The sequence below is a fragment of the Pinus tabuliformis genome, chromosome 3_2 (genome assembly GCF_031772625.1).
Source record: "Pinus tabuliformis cultivar Carrire ecotype Pingquan chromosome 3_2, CPIR1, whole genome shotgun sequence".
Lineage (NCBI taxonomy): Eukaryota > Viridiplantae > Streptophyta > Pinopsida > Pinales > Pinaceae > Pinus > Pinus tabuliformis.
The window spans coordinates 476,449,730-476,464,323 of NC_142302.1; the positions used below are offsets into that span (position 1 = coordinate 476,449,730).

The window sequence follows — 14,594 nt, forward strand, 5'->3', positions numbered from 1 at the left end:
CAAGCTCTATGCACAAATAAGTCAAATCATGATGATCAGGGGATGGGCTCTGGCGATCGGAGCAGGAAGGTGTCGGCAGTAGGCGATGAGCCAGATCTAGGCCCGTAGGGCCGAGGTTAGGGCCCATCACCATAGACGGGGCGTAGGCAGTAGCAGGTCGTCTCCGTTCAGGTGGAAGGCAGGCAGGGATCGGCAGGTGGAGGTCCACTGCTCACAAGGAAGGACACCTGGCGACCTCAGTAACAGTAAAACGTGAAGGTTAATCCCTCTGGGGAAAAGGAATAGCATTTTCACGAACAGCGACTTCTCAGCACTCGACAAGCCGACAGCAAACCGCGATCTGCACAGTAACCATGGTTAACTCGGAGGAGGGCATTGACCTAGATCCCGCTATGGAAGATATTCTCTCTGTTTGGGGAAAGGACCCAACATCTGAGAACATTGATCGTTACTTCGGAACGGTGGAAGCCCTAGCACCTTCTCCGTTCTGTCCGGACTCTGTTAGATCGCCCCATTCACTCTCAAACGCGACCAAAGATCTGCCTGAGTCGGCAGCAGAACACCAAAAGGGAAAGATTCAGATCCAGTCGCCAAGATCGACCAAGGGATCTCTACAGACAAGTCCGTCTATTCCACATTTCGGGATCAAAGGGAGACTAGGGTTTTCAGGGCCGATCCTCTCAGGCGGCTTGGAAGATATCGTAACCCTTGGCTCAAAGCTAGGGCAAAGGCCGGTAGGAGAAGCCAGAATTCCAGCATCCATTACAAGGGCATCATTAGCAACCTGCAGGAACAGTCCGAGAGAGACCGAGAGGCCGGACCAGAGCGCCGAAGAAATCCAGGAGCTAAGGGGGGAAGAAAGGCGACCCATTCAGGGGTCTCAGGTATCAAATCCCTCTCGTTTCGAATCTCTAAATCCTCCCACTTCTTATGAGAAGGAGATTAGTCCGGAGCCAGGATCTTTTCCCCAGATCGCTGGGCCAGACTCACATAGAGGGTTGCAGTCGAACGAAGCCCTAAGAAACCCCACAGGAGGAACCAAATCTGTAGACGGGCAGAGGAAAAAGCAGAGATTGATCAAATCCCAAGGGGTTGAAGGGAATTTGCTGCTGGGAATGGACGTCCAGATTGAAGAAGTGTTGGAGGTTGCTGAATGCACCCTGGTTGGCAGAGCTAGAGGGAAGAAATTCTCATCAGAGTTCATCCAAGCCTGGGGGAAGCAGAACTGGCAATCGGATTTAATCAGTGACTTCTGGGTCCTGACTTTAGCTAAAGGTTGGTTCTCTGTCCGGTTTGATAACAAAGAGGCAGCAGATTGGGTTATGAAGAGGCATTGGTCGCTCGGGAACATCCCGGTGCTTTTCAAAAACTGGAGCCCCATGTTTGATGCAGACCACGAAAAGGCTGATGTTTTCCCGGTATGGGTTAGAGCACCTGGGCTGCCATCGTTCCTATGGGTTGAATCGGTGTTTAAGGCAATTGGGAATCGGCTAGGCACTTATTTGGAGGCTGACATGTCCTTCCAGGAAACTCACAACAGGGCAATGGCTCGGATCCTGGTTAATCTTAAACCCAGTGGAGGATTGGCGGAAAAGATCATCCTTCAGTACAAGGATTATGTATTCGAACAAATCTTGGACTATGAATATTTGCCGTTTCGCTGCCATAGATGCCATGAGTATGGGCACTTGGCAAAGGAATGTCCATTAGGAAGACGGTGGAGAAGGTTTCAGAGAACAAGGGAGAGGACGGAAAAGAACTTCAGGCGCCCTCATCTCCATCCAAACAAGGAGATACCCGCAGTCCAGGAGGACGAACCTATGGATATAGACATGCAGCAGGGGAGTCTCGGTCAGGAAGCAGAAACCCAGGCACCATTGAAGGAAAGAAATGATGCCGATCCGGAACCAGGGGAATCACAGAAGCCCGCTGAAGAGACCCCATCGAGCTCATCTCCAAGGCCTGTAGAGGATCAAAAGGGTACGATTTCAAATCCAAATCTCTCTTCTCTTCCTATCTTTGAAAATAAAGACAAATGTTTGGATAAATGTTTAGCAGATGATCCATCCATTAAACCCCTTAATTCTGATTTAAATGATAAAATTGTAATGATGGAAGATGGCAAACTGGAAAAATCTATTGAAAACTTATCAGCTGCTATTCCCTCCCTGGATTTGAACCGTGATGGGTGCTGCCTTTTATCCCCTGCTCAGGCCCAGCAACCCCTATGTCCCTATAATCTCCGCTCCCTAGTAAACAAGCCTGGTTCCATGTCTGTTGTAGGGGGCATCGATCCATCTTCATCCATGAGCCAGCCAGGGAAAAAAAGGGGTAGAAAATCTAAGCTCTCTGAAGCCAAAGTCCAGGCTATCTTCGATGTGGCAGATGGGAAACAACTTTCAATCACAGGGGCACTTAGAGCAGTGCAAAGCCCCGTATCTGCCTTAAAATGATAATTACCTCCTGGAACTGTAGGGGTTTAGCCAGTAAACCCAAAAAACTGGCCCTTAGGGAGTTAGTGATGAACTCAAAAGCGGATGTCCTCCTTCTTCAGGAGACTTTGGGGAAAGGGGAGGACATTGAATCAATGCTTAATGCTCTCCTTCCAGGATGGTCTTTTATAGCCATGGATTCTGACGGCCACTCTGGAGGCTTGGCTGTTGGAATCAGAGAAGGTAAAATTAAGATCTGGAACCGATGGGGAATGAAGCAGGTGTTGGGGATAGATTGCCAGTCCACAGAATTCGATTTCCCCTTAACTATTATCAATATTTATGGGCCGTGTCAAGGAAGGATTCCCTTCTGGAACGGTTTGATGGGAAACTCGCTTGTGAAGAATAACTATATGGTGATGGGAGGAGACCTAAACTTCTCTTTAGGAAGAGCGGAAGCCTGGGGCCCTGCTGCAAGAGAGGACCCGCAATCAGAATTTTTTATGAATCTCTTAGCCTCAAATAACCTCATAGAAGCGAATCTCATCAAACTGAAACCAACTTGGAGGAACAGAAGAGTTGGAGATGCCAGAGTGGCGAAGAGATTAGATCGTTTCTTAATTAATGAGGCTTTATCTGCTACAATTCCTTTATTCAGGCAATGGGTAGAAGAAGGGGGCCCTTCGGACCATTTTCCGATTTATCTTGAGCTTTCTAAAGCCCCCCCAAAACCTCCAGCTCCTTTCAAATTCAATGCCTCCTGGCTACAAGAAGAATCATACAACAAATTGTTCCAAGACACATGGATTCATCCTGCCAGAGGTTCCCAAGAGAGTAAAGGTTTTTTATTTATGGAAAACCTCAAAAGACTGAAAAAGGCAACTATTACATGGGCAAAGGATAGAAAACTAAAGCAGAATGAAGACCTATCCAAGATAAACGAGGAACTCCAAAAGCTCGAAAGCATAGAGACGGATGGATATGCGACTCATGAATCAAAGGAGAAAATTGTAGCACTGGAAAAGCACAAGAATCAAATCCTGCTGGCAAGAGAGGAAGAATGGAGGCTTAAGAGCAGAGCAATCTGGCTCAAAGCTGGGGATGACAATACCAGTTTCTTCCATAATTATGCAAAAGGAAGGAAGAGTGCAAACACCATATGGCACTTAAAGTCCGAAGAAGGAAGGGAGGCCAAGACTTTTGAAGCTCTTTCAACCCTCGGGGTGAACCACTTCCAATCCTTGTTCAAAGACAATGGTGAGATTACCATTGCGGAAGTAATCCAAACAGCGCAATGTTTTCACAGATATGTGGAGGAGGAAGATGCAGATTTCCTAATGGAGCCGGTTACGAAGGAGGAAGTGGAAAGTGTCATAAAATCCATGGCAAAAGAGAAAAGCCCCGGGCCGGACGGTTGGTCGGTAGAGCTATTCTCGCACTTCTTTGAGCAAATAGGAGAAGAAATAACAGAAGTGGTGGAGGAATCAAGACTAAAGGGAGAGATTTATAGTCCTTTCAATGCAACCTTCATAGCCCTCATTCCAAAAAAGGAAGCTCCGGAATCCTTCGAGGACTTTAGACCCATCTCCCTTTGCAACAGTATTTATAAAATAATTGCAAAAGTGATAGCTCTCAGGATTAAACCAATTTTATCAAGGCATATCTCTCCTGAACAATTTGGGTTCCTGAATGGGAGACAAATTCATGAAGCAATAGGGGTGGCACAGGAGGTCCTTCACAGTGTAAAGATGAAAAACAAGAAGGGAGCTGTAATAAAAATTGATTTATCAAAGGCCTACGACAGGATAAACTGGTCATATATCCGCCTGCTCCTAACACACCTCGGGTTCAAAGTGGACTTCATCAGATGGGTCATGGGGTGTATCACAGATGTTAGTTACGCAATACTCATAAATGGAGCTGCTACCCCTTTCTTCAAAGGACAAAAAGGGCTGAGGCAAGGCTGCCCTTTGTCCCCCCTGCTTTTCCTCTTGGTGGCTGAAGGTCTAAGCCAGCTGATTCATAAAAGCAGAAGGGAAGGTAAGATAAAAGGTATAGAGGCAGCAGTAAATCTATTCATATCTCATCTTCTCTTTGTAGATGATATTCTGGTCTTTTCTAATGGATCCATAAATGAATTAAAGGAGTTAAAAAATATCTTTGACCTCTTTTTGAAAGCTACCGGAATGCAGATCAATCCCAGGAAATCTCAAATCATTGTGGAAGGGCTAAACAGACAAGAAAAGGAGCAGTTCAGCTTGTACTTTCCATATGAAATGTGCAATATGATATCCCTGTTTAAGTACCTGGGATTCTGGTTGAAGCCAAACGATTACAGGAAGGAGGACTGGTCTTGGCTAATTGCAAAAATTGAAGCTAGAATCAGGCACTGGAGTTTTAAATGGCTTTCCAGAGCAGGGAGATTGACCCTGATAAAATCTGTGCTATTAGCAATCCCAGTTTATTGGGCAGCTCTAACTTGGGTCCCTAAAGGTGTGCTGGAAAAAATTAGGAGAATCTGTAGCAGATTTTTGTGGGCAGGATCCAAAGAAACTTCGGTTCTCCCTTGGGTTGCATGGGAGAAAGTGGCGAGACCAAAAGACTGGGGAGGTTGGGGAATAAAAAGCTTGCCCGACTTCAGACTCTCTTTGGCAGCTAAATCAGGGTGGCGTCTCATTAAGATGGAAAATCTCTGGACTAGAACTGTTAAAAGGAAATATATAGATCCAACTCCTTTGGAAGTTTGGATCAGGAACCCAGTCAAGAGCCAAAAGAAGGTGTCGGCAATCTGGAAAGCAACTCTGGAGTCTTTTAAAGTGATCGAACAAGGACTAGCTTGGAAAGTTGGGAACGGAGAAAAGGTAAAGATAGGAAAGGATCCCTGGGTCGGCTGTACCGAAAATTATGCACTTACCCCTGAACTGGTTCAACAGTTAGAGGACAAAGGGCTTCTTTACCTTAGCCAAGTGGCAAATCCGGGAACTTCATCCATCTGGGGTCAAGCTTGGAAGAATGGTGAAGAATTGGATCTGGAGCAAAGATGGTGGAATGAATGGAGTACCTTTACTCAAGAACTCTTCAGAACAAATGTCCGGCTGAATGATAGACATGATGAGTTAATTTGGGCCCATGCAGACTCTGGGGAATACGCGCCAAAGAGTGGTTATAATTTCCTTATGTCAAGAAAAGGATGGGGAAATCCGGAGTGGTGGTCAAAACAGCTATGGAAACTTAAGAGCCCCCCAAAGTCAAAAATCCTGTTCTGGTGCATTCTAAAAAGCAAAATCCCAACTTGGGACATCCTGCAGACCAGATTCATGCACGGGCCTGGGAGATGCACCTTGTGCAAATCAGAAGCGGAATCTATAAACCATCTTTTCATAAAATGCCCAGAAGCTATTAAAATTTGGGGCGAGGTAGGGAACTTATTGAACAAAAAGTTAGAATGGGATGGGAACTCTGTTCAAGAAGCCTGGCAGAAGTGGTGGCACTCTCATCCAAACGGGAACCTGCGCAACCTCCCTCTCATCATTAGCTGGGGTATTTGGATAGCCAGGAACAGGAGTATTTTCCAGGATAAAGGAATTCCCATAGCTATCACAGCAAGTCAGAGCACTGCCATTTTTTCTAGTATCCCCGAGCCTAAGGAAGCCCACCCCCAAAGAATCATTCCAGAATTGCAGATCACAGAAGGAATCCCCTGGGCATTCTTCGATGGTGCATCTCAAAACAATAAAGCAGGAGCAGGTTTAGTCATTAATGAATCCCCATCGCATATCTTAAAAGCTTCCGTGGGTCTTGGAACTGGCTCCAATAACTTTGCTGAACTCCTTGCTCTGAAATACCTTATATGTTGGCTCATTCAAAGGCGCACCCTCACAATTCAAATTTTTGGGGACTCACAAATAGTGATCAGATGGGTAAATGGACAAAGTACATGCAGCAACCAATTATTAAAACAAATCCTGGGATAAGTTCAGAGATTAAAATCTTATTTTAACAGTTTCTCTCTTCGCCACATTTTCAGGGAAAGGAATGAATCAGCGGACCAGCTTTCTAAAGACGGTCTACAACAGGATTTGGGCAGCTGGAAGATTATAGAAGAAGACCAAGGCCAAACCAGAAGATCTGAACAGCCGCCCTATAATCAGACTATCTAATACTCTGGCAGTTTTTTTGTTTTACTCTTCTTTTTCAAAATTTTTGTAATTACATATAAACTTATCAGCACTGTATCTCGGCTTTTAAAACCTCATTACCGCATATCGGGCTGTTTTCTTCTATGTTGAGGAGGCCCGGCATGTTTTGGAATTTTGGTGCAACAGTCCTCTGGTTTTTCAGTTTAAGAACGGCACCTCGGTTCAGAGGTAAACAGAACAGCTTCAGCACCTTAGAAACAGGTGTTTGCATAAGTCAGAAATTTTTTGTAAAACAGTCTTGGTAATCCCTCAGACGGATTAGTGATGCTTCAGCATTTGCAATGTAAACTTTTTATAATATTAATAAAAAGTTTCATTTTTTCCTTTGGAAAAAATAAGTCAAATCATCAAACAAATACAATTGATTTGCTTTGGGTGACAAATATTCTGGTGCAGGAAAGAATCTTTACATAATGAGTCCAAAGTCAAGACTATAAATACAAGTTCTTATGCTTAATGCAAGGGATGTATACTAAATCGAATGAAATCTCGAGCTTTAATTCACATTACAAATCACTGGAAAAAAATTAATGACCTCAACCTGCAATTTCTTCAAACACATAGGCTATCGAAGCAATAAGATTTCTCAGATCTCAAGTCTAGATGACTCAAGAGATTTGAATAGATAAACTCAACAATACCCTATGGTTTTACATAGTTGAGATATATATTCTTTGATTCACCTTTCCAAATGTTTGCAAATGTCTCAGTGTCAGAAATAAATTATCTCAAGTGGTTTGTTCATACTCACACCAACTTATGAATAAGAACAAGACACGACCCTATTTTTATAACAACCTTAAAACAAAGATAGAAACACCCCAGTACAAGCATTTTTCCTGCACTCACAATGATTTACAAGAAGAGAATAAATACAAGAATCTTCCTACACCTGTAATGAAACACCAATGGCTCTACCTATACTTGGATTTATGCTCAAAACAAGAATGGATCAAAACCTTTTTCAAGAACTATGCCTATGCTTGCATCACTAAATAATAATAGAACAGATCCCTCACTCATTCATCAAACATTTCCCAACTCTATGGTTACTCATTCATTTTTTAAACATGATATAACACAAACATGTAATTTCAGGGTGAAATAGAACATTTGTTAAGATTGAAATAAAATCACAACCATAACATCGACAAATTAATACACACCACAAAAAAATCAAAGAAACCACACCACACTTAATTCTGGAGGAGTGACGAGCTAGTTTGGTTGGGCCCAAACCAACCAGCCCGCACCCTCTTAAAGAAAGATTAAATCACAATATGTGATGAATCATAAAAATATTATATTTTCAAAAGAGATAGAACTTGGCATTGGTATTATATGTAAATTTAAAATAAGTCTTACATATGGAGATAAAAGGCTTTGACTTGGTTGATCTAGCGAAATCCACCAAAGAAATAACAATACATAAACAATATACAAGGGTATTGCTAACCTATCTTTGTCTACATATTTACATTATATAGAACTATCATTTCTCAGGCTGCAACAAAGCCCTACATCTAAGAAAGAAAACTTCAACAAAGGACTACCCATGGTGTTCTGTTACAACATCTCCTTGATCCTCAATTTGTTTCATTCGGTGCAAGGGTTATATTTGAGAGCAGTGTTGGTTCCATTACGAGTCTTCTATTAAACATAGGAGGGAAGTGAGTGCATATATCCCAATATCCTCATACTTGACAAATCTTGGAAGATCATCAACTATGTCAATCAACCCATGACTAATGCTCCTTGTCCAACAGTCCTTCTCTTTGACCAAACCACTGAGGCCTTCATTAGTGTAGGGAGAATAGTACAGGTACAAGATAATAAGTATGGACACTACATGATAGTTGGCAGGTGATTAGAAATGATAATAGACTTTTAAGAATGCAATAAATGGATCATTTTAGGAAAATTAAAGATTACCCTATGTAACTTTTAATAATGAGTAACTTAGACTTACTTCTCAAGTTAACACCCAAAAATCATGAAATTGTATAGACATAGGCTTCAATTTTTCTAAAAAAGAGGATAGATAGTGATAATATAAGGTAAAAAATGAGACATTTCCAGGTCCTGATAGAGACCAAAAACTTAGCTTCCTGATTTTATTGAGGATTCCTTTAGGGACCAAAGCAATTAAAGTCCAATACACTAGGATACTTTCATGGACTGATTTAACCATTATAAAATGACCTCACTAGATAGCATTCTATTGGTCCAAACTGTAATGCGCTTTAATCCAATCATCAAATATGTAGTCATTTTCTTTTAGCATGAATCCTAACTATTTCACTCCTTCTACGATTTATACTGGAACTGAAATAATTGGTGGATATATGAGGAAGACACATCTTATATATTATGGATGATCATATAGGATTTGTGGTAATTTATAACCATTCCTATAATCAATGTGAAATGATACATCATGCACTTTAAGACTTGGAAGAAAGGGCTGGTACCCAAGATAAATAGGAAAAATTCATCTATAAATAAGAGGTGTGAAATGGCTATATATCGAGATATGTCCACTCCTTTTACTTCTTCTTTAATTATGGAGTCATCCACAAGTCTACTATTCAAAAAATAAGAGAAAGTTGAGGGGGGGATAAAGGGAACCCTTTCCTGAGCCTTCAAGATTCACTAAAAAAGGAGGAAAGGCACCCATTTACGAGCATATAAAAAAACTAATCGACTGGATGCACCCCATAATCCAGTTCACTATAGTGAGGTTCATGCCTAGATGGATTAGTACAACCCTTATGAATGTCCAATTTTCCGTATAATGCACTTTAGAGAGGCCTAAATTGATGGTAGCAACATTTAGATTCTTAGTCTTCATGGAATGAAGAGATTTTTTGGAAATTGAGGTTGTGTCATGCATTTTCCCATTTTAAAGAAATCCAAATTTCTCTTTTGATATAATCTCACTAAGCACATGATTTAATATGGTGTCTATTATTTTTATATTAATTTTTAAATCAAATTGTAGCAAGATATAGGGTGAAAGTAATCAAAATATTCAACTTTTTGAACTTCTAAGATCATTGCAATGAAAGTTGATTTTAGAGATCCCAAGACTCTGCTTGTGGCTTGCAATTTTATAACAACCTTAGGAAGATCCTCTTTATTGAGGTAAAATACACTGAAGAAAAACTCCATCGTTAGTCCACCCAAATTGGGGAACTTACCTTTTTGCATACAATAGATAATTTCCAAGGGCTCACCCTTCAAACCCTCCACAAATAATGAATCATTCATCTCATTTTGATCAAGTGATCAAATTTATGCTCAAAATTCAAAATGTGCGATAGAGCTTGAAACATGTACCAGTGCGTAGATCTCTACGATCTGAATCCAACACAACTTGAATAATTCAAATATGATATTGTATGCTCCCTATATCATGTTCTGATCGAATTCTCAAGCAGGTAAAAATTTGCAGAATTGATAGAGTGACTGTACATTTTGGGCTAGTGGCAGGCTGCATTTGGCCTCTCCAGATTGGTCCAAAAATGATTAATTTTGATTGACTCTGATTTTTTTATTAATATTGGTGGGCTCAAATTTTTTTATTATATTTGGGGCTGACTTTGTATTTGGTCGGGCTAATGGTGGAGGGCCACATGGGCCAATGGCTGGAAGTCACGTGGCCTCCTCATATCATACTAAAATTTTGGTTGACAGCCGAAGCAACCCCACATGATTTGAACCAAGGACCAAGCACTAAGCAACAAGACCCTCTACCATCACACCACATCAGAGTCACTTAACCATATATGCCTTGGGTTATATATAAGTTTTGATGCCGACGCATTTGGGGGTTGGGTCATGGCTAAGCCCCATCCTTGGTCACTGTGCCCACGAGAACCAAGTGGCGTGACCATGGGCTAGTGTTTAGCCCCATCCCCAAGCCTTGGTCACATTCCACACAATATATGGTAAGCGGATTGTGGACAGAGTTGGAAGGGGGGTCAGCCCTTAGGGGACTAGCCTCGGGCCATATGCGACCCATATAACCATAAATGGGGAGCGGAGGGGGCTAGCCCCAGGTGATCGACGTTGAGGGCTAACCTCGGCTCACATAGACCCTCACATGACCAACACCTCTGATAGTTGGAACACACGCAGTTTTCGGCACCAAGCCCAGTCATATGTGGCACCAATGTGCCTAGGTGAGAAGACAGTAGGGGGCCCAACCGATGAGGGCAGGCAGTTAGTCCCAGCCCTTGGGCACGTGGCCCCCATATGACACATTTTTTCAAAAAGTGGGGGTTAATGGGCAATTTAACTGTCTGACAATTCGCCTGTCGGGCAGGGTTGTAGGCCAGGTTTATGCACCGATTTTGGTTTTGGGGTGCTCAAGCCAGGTATATGTCAAATTCTAGGATGGTTAACATGGAAGTTGTTGAGAGATCTTGGAAGTTCAAAATGTTTGGAATTTTTATCTAAATTGACTTTAGAAAGAGGCTGCTTATGGGTTTTGGGATGTTCTGAATCCATTGGTAACCTCTATTTTTTTATTTGAGCACATATATAGGGCCTTTTTATATGTTTGAGACTAAATTTGTATGGATCAATGAGGGTTTGGAAGTAGTTTTGGGAAGTTTTTGGGCATGGAGAATACCTTGTAGGGGTACTCTCACCTCTAGAAGGCTACTATAGAAGTTGTAACTAGCAAGGTTCATCCCAAGTTCAACTTCTCTTATCATGAAGTTTTTCTTATATGTTTCAATGTGTAATTGAAGCATGCACATGATGTCTTTTAAATCATTTCAGTTGAAGTATGTCATCTTTGAAGGAGATGTTTTGAGTTGTTGTTGTTGTGAGAGTTATTTGTAGGAGAACATTAGCTTGTAGTGGTAATAGCCACTTAATTACCTGCATCAAATGTTTATGTACTTCATTGATTCTGAATATATGAGTGGTCTAGTCATGTTGATAGTCCTGAAGATGTAACCTAGGAGGGTGAACTCTGTCAAAAAACCTTTGTCTTGCTCTTCTTAATGCATTCATGGATTATGTGTGTTATGTTCATTATGTTCAATTACATATGAAGACTAATTCATGTTTGAAGAGACATTGAGTAAACCTATTGTTTCAAGACCGATTATCTTGCCTAGAGTTGACACGGTCCTAAGTTTTGGTTTATTTGATTTTAGAAAAGTGGAAGAAATCACCTAATCCAATTTCAAATCAGTTTGGTATCAGAGAACCAATTGAACAAGTTGCAAGATGGGAAGCGAAAAGAGTCTCCAAGAGCTAGAGGAGCATACTTTGGCTCTTCGGATGGAGAAAATACAATTGACAAGGATGTTGGAGATAGCTAAAGAGGAGAAGAGACACATGCACTTTGTATTGCAGGACAGTACAAACCTATCACTGGGCATCCAAAAACATAGTTGACCATGGCTGCAACAAAACACTGTAATAAACATTTTCACTGCTGGCTGCAACAAACTTGCTAGAGGATCGTGAAAAACATGAAGATTTGCCACTGCCACCTCCTGCTGAAAGAACAAGGTGTCCTTTGTTTCAAATTCTGATCTGCCTTCATCATGTGCTTCAGTAAAAGTATGCTCATAGGCTTCAAAAAACTCTGAACAAATGGATGAGCAGATCTCTTCTTGGAAAAACATTTCAGCACATGAAACATATGAAGAGGAATCTGAATGGAAATCCTGAATGTTTTGATCTTCTGTGGTGTGAATGTGTTGTAGGTCATTCTTAAACAAAAAAAAATCTTTGAGATTATCAAACATGACAACCTTATCATCTTTGTGAAAGAAAAAATTATATTTTTGCTGGTCTACAAAACTGATTATAAGACAATCATCTTTTTCAAAAGAGGAAGAAGTTTCACCAACACTTTCCTGACTATGTGTGCACTGCAAATCTGCTGTAGCTTGGGTTGTAACAAGACCTCTCAAAAGTAGATCTATCTCATCTTCAGACAAAGGAGACAATGCTTTTTGTTTTCTTCTGCTTAAACAATAATTATCTTCATATGACAGGGCATTCAAACTATCATTTATTACTGAGTTATTGAAAGGAGATTTATCACTTACTTGCACAAAGATCTCATTCTGTTTTTTATGAACATCTGAATCCAAAACTCTGTCTATGATCTCAACAGTAGAGCTCTCTTTGATGGGATTCAGCACAAGGTATTCTTGGTCATCATGATCTGAATGTTGATCTGAAATAGCTGACTTGACTGAATCACATTCTGAAATTGAATCTTGACTACCCTGCATGTTGTCTTCTTCTGTGGGCAGATCTGAAATAGAACCCTCTCTTTCATCATCTTCCACCATATGACCATCTTCAGCCTGCTGATCTTGATTCTGCTGCAAAATTTCCTGATCATCTTGATGGGTATCCACTAGGTTCTCTTCATGTTGCTGAAGTGGATTCTCATACAGAGCCTCCATGATCTCATCATCCATAAAATTATCATCTTCATAATATTTCTCAAGGCTTTCAATAAAACTATAAGCATGCTTGCAACAGTCTTGAACTAAATTTAATGATGGATAAGAGTCCTTATATCTTTCAATGAACATAGCATGAAAATCCTTTAAACAGTAAATACAAGCAGGCGGCAAACTTTCATACCATGATTGGGCTTTACCTTCCAGAGTGGCCAAGAATATCTTCATCAAGCAATCTTCAGGAAAATCAACCTTCAACTTGCGAATATGCATGTGAAATCTAACCAGATGTAGAGCAGCGTCCTTCCTACCATCATCTTTAAATGTAGGCAAATTCCTTGACCAATCTACCTTCGGAATTTTATTTGGAAAACCAGGGATGTGATCTCGGCTCATGGGAGCATATCTTCTTTCAACCCGATCCATTTTGAAAAGCTCAAAGCTACTAATCTTCCTGCAGTGAAGTCACCATGAAGCATTGATCTCTGGATTTTTCAGTGAATGAAGTCGCCAGGTGAATGATTTCAGCCTTGCGGTGTCTGATCGTTGTCCACCATCAACAATCAGATCTGAACTTGATACATGTACTGGGGTAATTAACAAGTTAGATGTCACGTTTACAAGCTAGACCGGAGATTGACTGAAGCAGCGTTTATCTACTTCCGCTAATGCAAAGCAAAAGCGTTTCGAAGGCTACCTGGCATAACTTCAGGCTCCGTCTATAGCTATAAAACAAATGACATCAACAAGCAAACCATTTTCTTCCCCAGTATGGTCGCCACTATGTTAGTGTTCGAATTTGCCTCAGGTTGAGGAAGGAAAAACTCGAGGCCACATCAAACCACGCTCAACCTCGTAGCTAGCCCTACGAGGACAAGAGAGGGCTCTCTCCGATCAATCTCGGCAAAAGGTAATAAAAGAGGCTCGAGATGACTGAATTGATGACTAATTTTAGGCTAGGTATGAAGTACAAGGATTATGGAATTTATTTTTTGAAGTTTTGTTGAATTCAAGGGAAAGGCAATTTTAGGTGCGGGGATGAGGCACAACTTTTGCAGAGGTCTGCTTGGGGCAAGATAGGCGATTGTTTTGATGCCTTTAAAGTGATTGAATGAATAGACCTGATAGGTGAGGAGCTAAGGAGAACAAGGAAGTCTCAAGGATTCTCCTTAAACTAAAGAAAACATTGAAAATTAAACAAACTTAAAGGCAGAGCATAGCAAATTTATGGATTCTACCTTAACACTTCATTTGTTTAATTGCAGAAGATTAAATAAGGAAAGTGATACACATACACAACTTACAAGTACTGAGAGAAACACACCATCAACACATAAGGCCACATGAATCCCAAATAGTGCTGCAAAACCCTGGTCTATCCTTTGCCAAAATTGCAGATAAAATATGTACAATAGTGTATCAAGCTATTCCCAAGAGTCCAACCCTGAAAATGACTAAGAAAATACATAATATAGGCAAGCTAACACATTCCCTTGCCTCTAGGGGTTGAGCTCATCATC

The 14,594-nt window shown here is 41.1% G+C and overlaps 1 protein-coding gene across 1 annotated transcript in view; it reads left to right on the forward strand.

The window, feature by feature from the left end:
• Positions 1–2,521: 2,521 nt before the first annotated feature.
• LOC149181362 (uncharacterized) overlaps positions 2,522–14,594 on the forward strand; it is a 52,984-nt gene continuing 40,911 nt past the window's right edge. The window contains exons 1-2 of the mRNA XM_089414166.1: positions 2,522–3,845; positions 4,533–6,352. Of these exons, the coding sequence (XP_089270292.1) occupies positions 2,522–3,845; positions 4,533–6,352 (3,144 nt within the window). The remainder of the gene's footprint in view (positions 3,846–4,532; positions 6,353–14,594) is intronic.